General features: G+C 29.4%; 1 protein-coding gene across 2 annotated transcripts in view; it reads left to right on the plus strand.

The window, feature by feature from the left end:
- SNF4Agamma (SNF4/AMP-activated protein kinase gamma subunit) overlaps positions 1–17,772 on the plus strand; it is a 279,015-nt gene that overhangs the window by 29,511 nt on the left and 231,732 nt on the right. For both annotated transcript variants that reach the window (XM_065516510.1, XM_065498054.1), the window contains exon 3: positions 3,602–3,750. In XM_065516510.1, coding sequence (XP_065372582.1) covers positions 3,602–3,750 — 149 coding nt within the window. The remainder of the gene's footprint in view (positions 1–3,601; positions 3,751–17,772) is intronic.

Consider the following 17,772-nt stretch of genomic DNA (forward strand, 5'->3'; position numbering starts at 1 on the left):
CGATTACAGCTTAACCAAGTCTATATAAAGATCTACGATCACAGCTTAACTAAGACTATATAAAGATCTACGATCACGGCTTAACTAAGATCACGATTACAGCTTAATTAAGACTATATAAAGATCTACGATCACAGCTTAACTAAGACCACGATTACAGTTTAACTAAGACTATATAAAGATCTACGATCGCGGCTTAACTAAGACCATGATTACAGTTTAACTAAGACTATATAAAGATCTACGATCACAGCTTAACTAAGACCACGATTACAGCTAAACTAAGACTATATAAAGATGTACTATTACAGCTTAACTAAGACCACGATTACAGCTTAACTAAGACCACGATTACAGCTTAACTAAGACTATATAAAGATGTACTATTACAGCTTAACTAAGACCACGATTACAGCTTAACTAAGACTATATAAAGATGTACTATTACAGCTTAACTAAGACCACGATTACAGCTTAACTAATACTATATAAAGATGTACTATTACAGCTTAACTAAGACCACGATTATAGCTTAACTAAATCTATATAAAGATCTACGATCACAGCTTAACTAAGACCACGATTGCAGCTTAACTAAGACTATAGAAAGATCTCCGATCACAGCTAAACTAAGACCACGATTACAGCTTAACTAAGACTATATAAAGACCTACGATCGCGGCTTAACTAAGACCACGATTACAGCTTAACTAAGACTATATAAAGATCTACGATCACAGCTTAACTAAGACCACGATTACAGCTTAACTAAGACCACGATTAAAGCTTAACTAAGACTATATAAAGATCTCCGATCACAGCTTAACTAAGACCACGATTACAGCTTAACTAAGTCTATATAAAGATCTACGATATCGGCTTAACTAAGACCACGATTACAGCTTAACTAAGTTTATATAAAGATCTACGATATCGGCATAACTAAGACCACGATTACAGCTTAACTAAGACTATAAAGATCAACGATTACAGCTTAACTAAGACCACGATTACAGCTTAACTAAGATTATAGAAAGATCTACGATCACAGCTTAACTAAGACCACGATTACAGCTTAACTAAGACTATAGAAAGGTCTACGATCACCGCTTAACTAAGACTACGATTACAGCTTAACTAAGTCTATAAGATCAACGATTGCAGCTTAACTATGACAATATAAAGTTCTGGGTTAAAGCTTAAATAACAAACTATAAATTTCTACAATTGAAGCTTAACTAAAGCTATAAAGGTCTACGTTTAAAGGTTTTCTTGGCCTAAGTGTAAAGCTTGACCAGGAATATGATTATAAAGCCCTACAATTCTAGATTATACAATAATAGAATTGTAGGAATAACAACACTATCACGCTGAGGAGTACAAACAGAAATTGGAATTTTACAACAGTCTTATCAAAGCGCTTCATGATGTCAGAAGATTCGACATTTTCATCTTTCTCGGTGACTTCAATGCTCAACTGGGTGACAAAAACACTGGCCTGGAATCGATAATGGGCAGCTGCTGATTTAGAAACATGACCGATAACGGCTACTTCCTATCGGATCTCTTTCTCAACTACAGTCTTGTCTTTGGCGGCACACTCTTCCCTCATAAGCGGTTTCATAAGGTGAAGTGGGTATGACCCGATCGCGCAACCGAAAATCAAATTGACCACATCGCCATCAGCAAAAAATGGCGTTGATCACTGCTGAATGTTCGTAACGGACGTGGTGCGGATATATCGAGTGATCACCATCTCTTAATCGCCATCATACGGCATAGGCGACCCGTTTTACCAACGCCATCAGGGACTCTTATCAAGAGAGAACAACCAGACAGTGAGGGAGATAGATGGGCTTACATCAAAAATAACCTGATCAATGCAGCAGAAGAACACATAGGCTACAGGACCTCACCCAAGAAGCCATGGTGGAATCCTATAAATCAGCGTGCAAAGCGAAAGAACGGAGTAAATTGCGCCAAAAACAGAACTGCTAAAGCTCTAGCCCAATACGACGGATTGGACAAGATGGTGAAGAAAAGCTCAAGGACCGATGAAAGGCATTGTAGCTAATAAATTGCAACAAAAGCGTAAGCAGAAGCAGATACCCTTCGCTGCCGAGACCTCTTCCAATCAGTGCGTCAATTAACGAACACCACATGCTCTACCACCAAACCTTTAATGGATAGCAATGGTGAAATGTCTACGTCGAAAGACAGACAGATTAAGATATGGGAAGAATACTACACAAAATATCTCTCCACCACCTCAATCATCGACAGCCAGCATATGCACCTGTATTCAACACCAGAAGGACAATCGATTTGAAACCCACCTGACAACATACATTCAGAGTTATTGAAAGCCGACTGTATACTAAGCGCTGAACTCCTGCATCCGCTCATATCGGACTTCTGGGATAGTGATTATAACTCTGCTGCCAAAGAAAGACAACCACTCTGATTGCAAGAATTGGAGAGGAATAACGTTATTATAGCATGGTGAATAAAATAGTAGCGCATATCATTAATAAGCGACTATATCAGAAAATGTGTCACGTAGACTACGGAACGAGCAGGCTGGTTTTAGATCGCATCGATCATACATCGACCATGTAAACACATTGCTCACACCGCTCTACTTGTGCTTTATAGACGTCGAGAAAGGGTTTGACATGTATAAAACACAATGTAATTTTGTGATCACTAGAATGCAAAGGAGTCCCCAGCAAAATCACCAGTCTAATCAAAAGCTTGTATGTCGGCGCCACCTGCTAAGAATGCCTTATGATGATATCGCCCGTTCAGCTCTGAATTGGAGTCTCAGGGTTGTTGCAGAAGAAAAAACTTAGCTTTAGATAAAGTAGAATTGAATGAATTTGTTAAGGACCTATGCTACTCCTAGGAACTACATATGGGAATATATTGTTACGAAATTGTACTTGAATTCAAATATAACGGTTTTAACGGCTGATTTAAAATTAGCATAAAGCTTTCAAATAGCAGTGCTGTAATAGCAAACTGTAACATATCTGTGGGCATTATTAACATTGAATAAAAGCTTCCAGTTGACCATTGATCGTAAGTATGGCAACGCTGTTTGCTGCGACCGTATATTCGAATTCGAATATTCAGTTAAAGAACATTGTTGAAAGTACACCACAGATGGCGTATGTATTATAAACCTCTAGACAGTTAAAGAGCAATCTAGAGTGCAGATGGCAGTGTTATAAATAGTGGCAGAGGTTGCAGTCGTTAGTGAGTTTATCAGAGACGCTATTCGAATAAACATCAACTGAGTGCCTTAAAGTTATACATTATAAATTTTGTCAGTATTTCTGCGAATTTATAAACGTGTATAAAAAAAACATTGAGTGAATATTTAATTCTGTGGTTGTTGTACATTTTAAATAAATAAAGAGTTGTTACAACTTTGAAACTAATAAAGGGCTTTTATTTGCAATCAAAAGTATCCGGTTTATTTAAAGGAAATAAATCAACGTTTTGAAAAGGTTAAAACGTAACAATATTTGTTTAAAATTAATTCAATTTCATTTTATATCCATTTTTAATAATTTGTATATTTTCTTTTAATTTTCAGCAAATTATGGCACTATATCACCCATTTTACAAAGAGGCCGTTTTGCTGTCATACCAGAAGAGCCACATGGCTCTCCCGCGCAAGGTACACCGCCAGCAGAACGGTCTTTACGTTCACCCTCGCCGGAGTGGGATTTCGATATAGAACAGGTAAGTCGTAACTAACTATATTTAATAATACAACAAAAAGAACGACTTTTTAGCAATTAAACTAAATAATTTATAGTTATAAATATAATAACAAATAAACAAATAAAATAACCCCCATTTATCATTAAAGGGTTAAACCATAACTCCTTACATTTGTTTACAGCTGTTAGCAACAGTGTTTATGTTGTTTGTTTCATACGGGGTATTTACTTCTCTTTCTCATCTGACTCTTTGTCTGACTCATTTTCTGCCCTATATGAATGATGTTATTAACTGATGGTGTCATAAATAAAACAACCAGTTTTTTTATTTTATTTATTTCAATTCTCATCACTTTTTCATTTTGTCTGCGATGATTCTTTTAAAAAACAGCTGATTTCTTGAGGAGGTCATTTATTGTTTATTTTCTTCTTGTTGGTTTCTTCTTGTTTGCAAACAAGTTTTTGTTGTTGTTATTTACTCGCTCACACATTTCCACACACACTCATGTGTGTGTGTGTGTGAACACAACAATTCCATTGTGTTTCTGTTTCTGATTGGAATTATTAAATGTAAACAATACGGTTTTTTGCAGGAATGTTGAGGTTATAGAACACGCGCCTATTGTGTGAAACGGTATTTTTAGGAATGTGTTGTGAAGTGAAACATTAAAGTGAACGTGATAATTATGCTGCCAGATTATTTTAATAAATTGAATAGGTTAAGTATTTCACAAACTCATATTTTGGATATATGTAGGTATCTGTAAAGTCACTTTTTCTGACAACTTTAACATTCAATGTCTTCAGAGTTTGAAGATATTATTTCATTAATTTATATAAATAAAACTAAAAAAAAATTTATTTTAAATTTTGGGTACATATGGAATATTTGGAAAAGTTTACATTGTTTTTTCAAGCACTGTATATACTTTGTGGGGTCGCAAATGGAAAATGTAAAAATTACAAACGGAATGACAAACTTATATATACCCCTGCCACTCATGGTGAAGGGTATAATGGCAGATATGACCCTTCAAAATGACATATAAGTTATTAAAAACAAAAACCGCGTTCAAAAGATACGCCATCTATTGTAAATCCCGCATTTTTAAGTCGTACACCCATCTTATGTTATTAAATAGTTTTAGTAAACCTTCAATTATGGGTTTACGCAGATAATTAAAATGTTGTAGATGAGCTTCAGAAACAAGTACTATTTCTGCAGAATTGAAGTGCTGGAACTCTTTGGAGACAAAAAAATTTTGAGCCTGGCAACACTGCAAGAAACTGTATGAAAATTTTGAGTATTGAGTGCTTTTTGAACTAAAAAAATGTAAATCTGTCTAAGGCGAGTTCATAAAATTATTTTTTTTAACGTAATTCTAAGATAAATTAATTTTAAAAAAATCTTTGGAGACAAACTAATTTTGAGACTAAAAGGATAATAAAAAGGCAAATTTGAGTATTGAGATGCTTTTTGAACTAAAAAATATAAATCTGTCTAATTAGAGTTAATAAAATTATTTTTTTAATGTAATTCTAAGATGAATTAATTTTTTATAATTTTTTTTTTTAATAAATCTATATATATAATATAAAAAAAATTGTCTACTATGTCCGTTATAGACTCTGAGACCATGGCAAAATAAAATGTTTACATTATACCGCTAATGCCATTTATATATTGTTACGAAATTGTACTTGAATTCAAATATAACGATTTTAAGGGCTGATTTAAAAGTATGCTTTCAAATGACAATGCTGTAATAGCAAACTGTAACATATCTGTGGGCATTATTAAATAAAAGCTTTCAGTTGACCATTGATCGTAAGTTGGCAACGCAGTTTGAATTCGAATATTCAGTTAAAGAACATTGTAGAAGAAAATACACCACAGATGGCGTATGATCTAGAATATTCGAACTTTGACAGTTAAAGAGCAATCTAGAGTGCAGATGGCAGTGTTATTAATAGTGGCAGAGGTTGCAGTAGTTAGTCAGTTTATCAGAGACGCTTTTCGAATAAACATCAACTTAGTGCCTTAAAGTGTGTTGTGTTTTTCAAGTGAATTCGTGTACATTATAAAGTGTGTCTGTATTTCTGAGAATTTATAAACGTGTATAAAAAACATTGAGTGGCTGTTTAATTCTGTGGTTGTTGTACATTTGAATAAATAAAGAGTTGTTACAATTTTTAAACTACTAAACGGCTTTTATTTGCAATCAAAAGTATCCGGTTTATTTAAAGGAAATAAACCAAACGTTTTGAAAAGGTTAAAACGTAACAATATACATATAAAAAAACCACTTGACCGATTTTGATGAAATTTTCAGGAAATCTTCAGAATAGCCTAGCGGGTAACACTGTATAGTCAGATTTTTGATATTCGGTCTGTGGGCGGAGGGGCATGTAAAAATCCAATTTTTGCATTTACCGCTAATGCATATATTTCATAAAAATGGATGTGTGTATATATGGCTGGACCGATTTTGATGAAATTTTCACGTAATCTTCAGAAAAGCCTTTTGGGTAACAGTGTAAAGACAGATTTTTGATTTTCGATCTGTGATACATAATTCTGTTTACTTACAATTTTGCATATTAGGTGCAAAATTGTTAACAAGTTAGAATGATGATGTTAACAAGCTCGATGACCAAATACAATTGAAAGTGCCTGGCGAAACAATAAATTACAAATCGATTGACACAGTAATGAACGAAGAACAAGTCGTCAATTACCCTGAATTTTTGAATTCATTGGAACCAGCCGAAATGCCACCACATGTATTAACATTGAATGTTGAATTACCGACTTTTTCCGACACTGTATATTAAAGTCGAGATCGAGATGCAATATAAAACAGATGTTTTCTAAAGGCCAGCAACGCGGACCGGATTCAGCTAGCTTAACTATAAATGTAGTTTCTACTTTGTTCAGAAAATATTGAGTAAGGTGCAATTAGTATTGTAATTTTTTAAAAAAGTATTCAATTTTTAGTAACAAAATATTAAGGGTCCTCAAGTAAACTCTTAAATGACACGCAAACTGTGAAATCTATTCATTTTTACACTTTCCCAAATTAACAAACAAAAATCGTATGGAAATAAATAAATCAGCTGGTTTTATTTACTTTTATTTAGGAGAAATAAAATATTATTTTTTACATGTGAAAATTGTGTGACTTTGGAACATAATGATTGGTTAGAATGTCATTGTGCATGGAAATATTAACCACCAACAGCTAGAACATAAGCAAAATTATCCAAACTATGTTTAACATATTAACTTTCATATTTTCAAGATCAACTTAATTATTTTTATTGTAAATTTTATTAATTTTAAGTAATTTATTTTATTTCTATTCGATCTGCATTCAAATTTCAATAATTCTATTGAAATTATAGGGTATAGCTAGTTTCGCCTTTACCTATTACATATTTTCACAATGTTACCACGATCTGTTTATTTATCAGCATTTTAACACATCTGGCAGCATTGAGTGCTGAAAAAGCTCTCTTTACTTTTTGTTTCTTTCATTGCACACACACACGCACGCATTTTCACAACAAAAGCAGACAAAAATTCTGAGCAAAAAACAACAAAAACACACACACATGTGTGTCTGTAAGAAAATAAAGTAATTAATAACAACAACAACTACAATAACACGCGATATTTACTAACTAACAGAGGAATGGAATGAAATGATAATGAGACATTTTAAGGCTGTTGTTGTTGTGGTATTTGTATTGTTGATTATTTTATTGTTAAGTAAATGTGTAAAGTAAAACAACAACAACAACATACACACAAACTGGAAAACATTTTGGAATTGGTAAATTGCAGTTAGTGTTTCGTAAACTGTTGAACCATATGTACGTGTTTTTGTTTTCTGAAATTCCGAAAAAATTAACATAAAAAAAGAGTTTAAAGAGTTTTTTTTCCCTCCCTCTTAGAGTGTTTCGTTTTTTGTGTTTGTGGTAATAAAAAAAGTTTTTTTCTTTTTTTGCGTTTTGTTGTTATCATATCAAAACGTGCAAGGCGTTTAGTGGAATATATAAAAGAAAAAATCTTGTATAACAAAATTGATAAATAAAAAATAAGTTATATATAACAAATAAATAAAACAAAGAAGATCTTGAAAAGATCGTATGTTAAACAAAAAAGAGAATTAAAGCAAAAAGAAGTTTGTGAAAAAAAAATTAAGAAAATTAAAAATTTGTGAAAGCTAAGCATTAATTACTTTACAAATTTACAAAAAAATATATAAAAAAAATAAGCCTCGTGTTTAGAAGAGAGAAAATAAAACAAAAGAAATACAAAAAAAAAATTATTAACAAAAAAGATAACACAAAAACGAAGTTGTTGATAAAAGCTGGCAAACATAAAACAACTTAAAACTGAATCTAGGGAAACAAAGCAAAATTACCAAGTCGTAATTAATAAAATGTTATTATTTATGTGATCTTTTCTTTATGTTTTCGTTCGTCATGTTTCATTTTTAATTGTTTTCTTTTTGCTACAAAGAACTTTTTTTAAATTACATACTTATTTATGTATTTCGAAATTTTGTTCAAAAACACCATTTTTTTCCAAATAGAAATTCATTTGTTTGCTCTTTTTTCTTAACTAAAATCAGCTGTTGTTATCTTTAAAGAGCTGCTTAAGGGAATGAGTAATAATTTAATTAAAAAGAGTTATAAACTAAAACAAAGAGAGTGTATGAAACACAAAAATTTCCCCTTTGCCAGCCATTATTTATCATAGTTTTCTATTTTTTAATAAAATTTTTATTATTGTCTTGTTAAAATTTGTGCTAAATCATCAAAATATCTTTTTGTTTTGTTAATTTCCTGGATTTTTTTTTTTTTTTAAATAATTTAATTTTAAAAACAAATGTTTGTTATAATATTGATCTGTCACTGTATGTAGTATGTTTTTCAATGTCTTAATTCTCGGCCTCACCTCTCCCCCTGCCATTAAATTGTTTTGTTATGTTTTTATGGAAAATTTATGGCAGAGATGGAAAATTGTGTTCATTAAAGAAAACTTAACGAAACTTTATTTTCTAAACTAAATACATTTGTAGGGAACTTTTATTATTTTCTTTTAGCATAGATCAAATACTTTTTAAATCTCTAAAGATTTAAAATTTTGTTAAGTTTAAAAAACTTAACGAAACTTTTTTTTTCAAACTGAAGTAGCTAGAGCATATTTTTTAAAATATTTATTTAAGTTACTGAAGATTTAAATTAATTCCAAAAAAAATTTCAAATTTTAGACATTTTGAAAAACTTAACGAAACTTTATTTTTGAAACTAAGCCATATTGAAGGAATATTTTGTTATATTCTTTTAGATTAGAGGAAATATGTATTAAATCTAGAAAGATTTTTAATTTTGGCCTTTATAAAAAACTTAACGAAACTTTATTTTTCAAACTGAAGTAGCTAGAAAATATTTTTTAAAATATTTATTTAAGTTACTGAAGATTTAAATTAATTCCAAAAAAAATTTCAAATTTTAGACATTTTGAAAAACTTAACGAAACTTTATTTTTGAAACTAAACAACATTGAAGGAATATTTTGTTATATTCTTTTAGCTTAGAGGAAATGCGTTTTAAATCTAAAAAGATTTTTAATTTTGGCCTTGGCTAGAACATATTTTTTGCTATATTTGATTAAATTACTGAAGATTTAAAGGAATTAAAAAAAAAAATTTTAATTTCGACAATTTTGAAAAACTTAACGAAACTTTATTTCCTAAACTAAAGAATATTGAAGGAATCCTTTATTATTTTTATTTAGATAAGATCAAATACTTTTTAAATCTATAGAGATTTTTAATTTTGGCCAATTTAAAAAACTTAACGAAACTTTATTTTTCAAACTAAAGTAGCTAGAACATATTTTTTGCTATATTTGCTTAAATTACAGAAGTTTTAAATTAATTCCAAAGAAATTTTTTAATTTCGACAATTCGGAAAAACTTAACGAAACTTTATTTTCTAAACTAAACAATATTGAAGGAATATTTTGTTATATTCTTTTAGCTTAGAGGAAATGTGTTTTAAATCTAGAAAGATTTTTAATTTTGGCCTTTTTAAAAAACTTAACGAAACTTTATTTTTCAAACTAAAGTAGCTGGAACATCTTTTTGAATATATTTATTTAAATTACTTAAGATTTAAAGGAATTGCAAAGAAATTTTTTAATTTCGACAATTTTGAAAAACTTAACGAAACTTTATTTTCTAAACTAAACAGTACTGAGGGAAACCTTTATTATATTCTCTTAGATTAGAGGAAATATGTATTAAATCTAGAAAGATTTTTAATTTTGGCCTTTATAAAAAACTTAACGAAACTTTATTTTTCAAACTGAAGTAGCTAGAAAATATTTTTTAAAATATTTATTTAAGTTACTGAAGATTTAAATTAATTCCAAAAAAAATTTCAAATTTTAGACATTTTGAAAAACTTAACGAAACTTTATTTTTGTAACTAAACCATATTGAAGAAATATTTTATTATATTATTTTAAATTAGAGGAAATGCGATTCAAATCTAGAAAGATTTTTAATTTTGGCCTTTATAAAAAACTTAACGAAACTTTATTTTTCAAACTGAAGTAGCTACAACATATTTTTTAATATATTTATTTAAGTTACTGAAGATTTAAATTAATTCCAGAGAAATTTTCTAATTTCAGACATTTTGAAAAACTTAACGAAACTTTATTTTTGGAACTAAGCCATATTGAAGGAATCTTTTATTATATTATATTAAATTAGAAGAAATGCGATTTAAATCTAGAAAGATTTTTAATTTTGGCCTTTATAAAAAACTTAACGAAACTTTATTTTTCAAACGGAAGTAGCTAGAACATATTTTTTTGCTATATTTGCTTAAATTACAGAAGTTTTAAAGGAATACCAAAGAAATTTTTTAATTTTCGCCGTTTTGAAAAACTTAACGAAACTTTATTTTCTAAACTAAACAATATTGAAAGAATCTTTTATTATATTATTTTAAATGAGAGAAAATGCGATTTAAATCTAAAAAGATTTTTAATTTTGGCCTTTATAAAAAACTTAACGAAACTTTATTTTTCAAACTAAAGTAGCTAGAAAATATTTTTTGGTATATTTATTTAAATTACTGAAGATTTAAATTAATTCCAAAGAATTTTTCTAATTATAGACATTTTGAAAAACTTAACGAAACTTTATTTTTGCAACTAAGCCATATTGAAGGAATGTTTCGTTATATTCTTTTAGATTAGAAGAAATGCGTATTAAATCTAGAAAGATTTTTAATTTTGGTCATTTTGAAAAACTTAACGAAACTTTATTTCCTAAACTAAACAATATTTAAAGAATCTTTTATTATATTATTTTAAATGAGAGAAAATGCGATTTAAATCTAAAAAGATTTTTAATTTTGGCCTTTTTAAAAAACTTAACGAAACTTTATTTTCGAAACCAAATAATATTGAAGGAATCCTTTATTATATTTATTTAGATTAGAGGAAATACTATTTAAATCTAGAAAGATTTTTAATTTTGGTCATTTTAAAAAACTTAACGAAACTTTAAACGAAAGTAACTAGAAGTTCTTTTTTAATATATTTATTTTAGTTACTAAAGATTTACACGAATTCCAAAGAAATTATCTAATTTCCATCATTTTGAAAAACTTAACGAAACTTTATTTTCTAAACTAAACAATATTGAAGGGAACTTTTAATATTTTGTTTTAGAATACATAAAATACCTTTTAAAGCTATAGAGATTTTGAATTTGAAAAAAACTTAATGAAACTTTATTTTTAAAACGGACCAAACAAAAACACAGCTTGTTCAAATTTTGACAGGAGTCAGCTGACAGATGCCTGTTGACAGGAGCAGTGTTGTGCCCTTTCAGTTAAGAGCAGGGGAATTCAAAATGTCACAGACTTATTGATCCACCCTCCTAAATTTCTTATTTAAATTGAAAATCATTTATTTTTTAACAAAACTAAATATTATTTTGTTGTTTATAGCACTGCAATTCCCCTCCCTGTTTTATAGTAAACATTTCTTTGTGTTCAACACAAATTAATTAAAAACAAGAAAGAGAGTAATATTCGGCAGTGCCGATTCTTATAAACCCTTCACCAATGTTTTCTTTAAAATAAAGATTGAAAATATTTTTTGGCAAAAAAATTTTATTTGCTACAAAATTGTTTGGAAAAAAATTTTTTTGGTTAAAAAAAAGTTGGGTTAAAAAATATTTTTTACAATTTTGACCCATTATAGGTCCATATTACTTTATATACATCGTTGGAAAGGTATTTGAAATTTGTATCATTAGATATCCATATTCTCTAAATTAAATAACTCAGTAATCTGATATATGTAGAACAAAAATAGGTCATAGTACGAGATAGTCGTGGTTTTTATGCTTATATCTCAGCCATTTGTGGGTCGATTTTCTCGATTTTAAATAGGAAACGAACAGCGACTATAGCGGATATATTGATGTATGAATCATGTATTTGGGGGCTAGGGAAAAATGATTTCAACATACAGTAGAACTTTATGGGGTTGCAAACGGAATGATAAACTTTTATATGTTTACGCTTGCAACTCATGGTGAAGGGTATGCTCTTAATATTTAAAATAATTAAAACACTTGAAAATTAAAAAAAAACAAAGAATTTTAATTTGCTTAACTTTAGTTAAGAAAACTTTTAGAAAATATTGACATGTTTAATAAAACTAGACCTGTCAGATTGCTATTTGCAAATGACAGCACAAAGAAATAGAAAAAGATCACATAAAATAATGCATGGTTTTAAGGAAAGGAAATGAATATATAAAAATTTTAAAATATTTCTTACATTTGAGAGAAGTTCAACTTTGTGATTTACCCTTTCAATCAGCGGCTAAGATGCTTCCTACTATACAACCTTTTTTAATAAAAATTCTAATGCTTAGTAAGACATTAAAACAGTGCTTGAAAACTTATCAGCTAATTTAAAATTCTAATAATTTAATAACTTATTATTCTATTTTCAATGTTTTCAGTTAACGTCATCCTTAATTATTAATACAATTTCGTATAAATACAAAATAAAAAAAACAAAGTAACAACTAAAACAAAATCAAAACAAATCATTTATCTCTCTTAATAACAGCAACAACAACAACAACTTCATACTAAAAATAAATACATATCAATAAAAAGAGAGCCATCTATCTCTGTGTGTTTTTAAAAAAAAAAAATATATTTACAGTTATGTTGTTGTGACTGTCTAAAAGAGTTTGACATATCAATAATAAAAACAAATTAATAAATGTGTTGAAAAATTAATTATTATAGTGTTTTTTTTTTTGTGTGAGAGTGTGACAAAAGTGTTGATTTATTAGTGAGAAAAAAAAACAACTGATTAAAAAGTTTTTTTTTGGCGATAATTGTTAAAATTAAGAAATAATTTTATAAAGTTCCGGCTTAACTTATAAACAACAGGTGGGTGTAATTTTATTTTACTATTTTATATACATTTTTTGATATTTAGTTAAGGGAATCTCTGTTTAATAATTTTATTATTAAAATTAGTCAATTAGCAGCATAAAAACAATGTTTTGTTTTTATGCTGCTTCTTTTTCTTTGATGTTAATCATTCAGTGTGAATGGCAGCAGTGTTGCCACTATAATTTTTAAGAGATTTTCTGCTATAAACTTAACAAAACAGAAACATTTGTTTAAATTTAGTAATAAAATGCTGAAGTTAGTTAAAATTTCAATGCTTTTCAAATGTTAACTTTAAAAGTAGTTAAACTTGATTTGTTTTCAATAAAATTTGGTACTTTTTAAAAGGCATTTTCTAAATTTATTATTTAGAAATTGCTTTCATATTTATTTTTATTTTAAAAATAGTTGCCCGTTAACCACATGTTTTTATTATAATAATTAGATCATGTCTTAATATATTTTCTATTTTTTTTTTTTCAATTTAAGGTTATAAATCATTTTTATTTGTTTTACGGTTCCTTCAATGCAGTTTTTCTGTTACTTTCTTTTATTTATACCCTTCATTTTTTTTAATTATTATCAACAAAAAAAAACTTAATATTTCCACGGGGCTTAAGTGGTCTTAAGTATTTTTTAACATGTTTTGCTTTGTTTTTTTTTTTTTGTGTCTCTAAAGCAAATTCCAATTGTCATTTAATTAGTGACAGCAAACAAAAACTGGGCGCGTGTTTGCGAAATTTTTTTCATTAACTATTTTCAACAGTTGTGGTTAAATAAAAAGCAGTTTTATAAGGGCAGTAAAAAAAATTTTAGTTTTTTATATTTTTCTTTACTAAATTATCAGCCCAATTATGAATAAAAAATTCGCTTGAGTTTTATTCCCTTTTACCATTTTTCCTATTCAAATTCAATGTTGAAATTCGGGAAAGGGAAAAAAACTACAGCGAATTTTTTATTCATAATTGGGCTATAATTACAGTGGTTGATAAAACAATGAAAACTTTTCCAAATATTTCATAAGTGGCATAAAATCTGAAATAATTTTTTAAAAAATTTTAACATTTTTGTAGTATTTTATTTGTATACTTTTATTAACTTAATTTAACAAAAAACAAAGGACATAATTAATTAAATTCTAAAAATGAGAAAACAAAATTAAAAGATTTCTTTATTACGGCATTGACAAAACAATGGAAACTTAGGTATTATTTTAACAAATATGGTCTAAACTTTGCAATAACTCAATATTTTGTTGGGTATCCCTTATTTTTTATAACTGCTACACATCGACAATGCATTGAACCAATTGAACCGAAAAGTGTCAATGGTCTCCTTTGAAATATTTTGCCATTCCCTTATAACCGCCTCCGATAAATCTTCCTTCCTGGTGTAATTTTGGGTCCTTATTTTACGATCTACAATTTCCCATAGATTTTCTATGGGATTGAGATCTGGCGATTGGGCAGGCCACTTCAAAACACGTACCTCGTTGGATTGTAACCACTCGGTTACAACCCTAAAGGTGTGTTTCGGGTCGTTCGTGTCCAAACTAGGGGCATATTTTCCTCAGCGTATGGATACATAACATCGTTTAATATGGTTTTGTATCCTATACCTGTCATGGTATCTTTTATATTACGAATTGGGCTCATATCTTGCCCTGAAAAACATCCCCATACCATAATATTGCCACCGCCAAACTTTACAGTCTTATTTGTATACTTTGGAACTAATATTTTTCCCTTTGGTCGTCTTCTCCCATCGCTGCTTAAATTGTATTTGGATTCGTCGGAAAAGAGGACAGTATTCCATTTCTGTATCGACCAGTTTAAATGATCCCTGGCAATTGTAGACAAGCAGAACGGTTCTTTTTAGAAATGAGTGGTTTTTTCACAGGACGATAGCAACCAAGACAAGCCTCATTTGGCCTGCGACTAACTGTTCGGCTACTTATTTCTAATTTTAGGATATTAACAACCTGTCTAGGAGTTATTTTTGGGAATTTCTTGAACTCTCTCGCTATTAAATTATCTTGTCTAGGAGTAGTCTTACGAGGTCTTCCTCCTAAATGTTGAGTTTTTTCCAGAACCGGTCTCACGAAATTTTCGTTATAATTTTTGAAACTGCTGATTTATTTATTGAATATTTGTCACAGATACTTTTTTGTTTTAAACCAGCTTTAAAATCGTTAATTATTTTATTTTTTAAAACTTCACAAATCTTAACTTTAGCTATTTTTGTTAACTTTGAAATAAAGCAATTATGCGAAGAACTTAGAAAACGAAATTGTTAAAAATTACCAGAATTTAAAAATGAAATAAAATAACTGTAAACAGGATGCTTTTTACATCGTTCTTTTAAATATTATTTTCGTTTTACACTTCTTTTTTGCAGAAGTTTAAAAGTTTCCATTGTTTTGTCAGTAGCGAAATAGTGAATATTTTTAATTTTGTTCCCTTTTTTTCAGAATATAATTAATTATGTTGTTTGTTTTTCAGTTAATTTATATAAATAAAACTATACAAGTAAAATACTAAAAAAAAAACAATTTTATTTTAAAAAAAAATATTTTAAATTTTGGGCTACACATGGAATATTTGGAAAAGTTTCCATTGTTTTGTCAACAACTGTATATTTTTTAACTAAATTTCCTGAATTTTTATTGTTTCCCACCATTTTATTTTCAAATATGGCAACCTTGCAACTTAATAATGTTGGCAATGTAGCGATTTACTACAATTAAGTAGAAATTAATACAATTTTGCTTAGAATACAGGAAATTAATAACAAATAAGCTATTTAACTGTTCAAAAAATATTATTTTTTAAGGAAAAACATTATTTCCAAATAGAAAAACTTCTTTAAATCCCATATTTTTAAATTGAATTTAAAACTTTTAAGCTCTAAGCTGTGTTCAAAGCGATTTTTTTTCTAGAATATCTTCTGTATCTAAAATTCTTGTCTTTCTATCAATTTGTCTTTTCTTTATTGAACAATTATCACAATTATGTTGTTGACGTTTTTTTTTTCCTCTCAAATTAAACCCAATTACATATGTATTTGTTTTGGGTGTGTGTGCTTTTTGAAACTATTTTTAAATTCTTCCAAATATTCTACCCTAATCTTTCCTAATTATTTTCTTGTTGATGACTTGGGTACACACAGAAAATTATAGACAGCTAAATAAAAATACATAGTTTAGAGTAATTTTCCTCTACAAGATCAGCGTCAGCATGATGATGATGAAGATAATGAGGAGAGAAACATTGGGTTTGGAAATGAGAAATAAGTGGTGGACAAAAGAAATAAAAGAAAATGTTAGTCTAGACAGTAGTTTAGACTCTAGTCTCTAGTCTAGTCTCTAGTCTAGATTCTAATCTCTAGTATATTCTCTAGTTTATTATCTAGACTAGTATCTAGTCTCTAGTCTAGACTCTAGCATAGTCTAGTTTCTAGTTTAGTCTCTAATCTTGCCTCTAGCATAGTCTAGTTTCTAGTTTAGTCTCTAATCTTGCCTCTAGCATATTCTAGTATCTAGTCTAGTCTATAGTCTAGTCTCTAGTCTAGTCTCTAGTCTAGTCTCTAGTCTACTCTCTAGTCTAGTCTCTAGTCTAGTCTCTAGTCTAGTCTCTAGTCTAGTCTCTAGTCTAGTCTCTAGCCTAGTCTCTAGTCTAGTCTCTAGTCTAGTCTCTAGTCTAGTCTCTAGTCTAGTCTCTAGTCTAGTCTCTAGTCTAGTCTCTAGTCTAGTCTCTAGTCTATAGTCTAGTTTCTAGTCTAGTCTCTAGTCTAGTCTCTAGTCTAGTCTTTAGTCTAGTCTCTAGTCTAGTCTCTAGTCTAGTCTCTAGTCCAGTCTCTAGTCTAGTCTCTAGTCTAGTCTCTAGTCTAGTCTCTAGTCTAGTCTCTAGTCTAGTCTCTAGTCTAGTCTCTAGTCTAGTCTCTAGTCTAGTCTCTAGTCTAGTCTCTAGTCTAGTCTCTAGTCTAGTCTCTAGTCTAGTCTCTAGTCTAGTCTCTAGTCTAGTCTCTAGTCTAGTCTCTAGTCTAGTCTCTAGTCTAGTCTCTAGTCTCTAGTTTAGTCTCTAGTCTAGTCTCTAGTCTAGTCTCTAGTCTAGTCTCTAGTCTAGTCTCTAGTCTAGTCTCTAGTCTAGTCTCTAGTCTAGTCTATAGTCTAGTCTCTAGTCTAGTCTCTAGTCTAGTCTCTAGTCTAGTCTCTAGTCTAGTCTCTAGTCTAGTCTCTAGTCTAGTCTCTAGTTTAGTCTCTAGTCTAGTCTTTAGTCTCGTCTTTAGTCTAGTCTCTAGTCTAGTATCTAATCTAGTCTCTAGTCTAGTATCTAGTCTAGTCTCTAGTCTAGTCTCTAGTCTAGTCTCTAGTCTAGTCTCTAGTCTAGTCTCTAGTCTAGTCTCTAGTCTAGTCTCTAGTCTAGTCTCTAGTCTAGTCTCTAGTCTAGTCTCTAGTCTAGTCTCTAGTCTAGTCTAGTCTCTAGTCTAGTCTCTAGTCTAGTCTCTAGTCTAGTCTCTAGTCTAGT

This window comes from Calliphora vicina, chromosome 1 (genome assembly GCF_958450345.1).
Source record: "Calliphora vicina chromosome 1, idCalVici1.1, whole genome shotgun sequence".
Taxonomy (NCBI): domain Eukaryota; kingdom Metazoa; phylum Arthropoda; class Insecta; order Diptera; family Calliphoridae; genus Calliphora; species Calliphora vicina.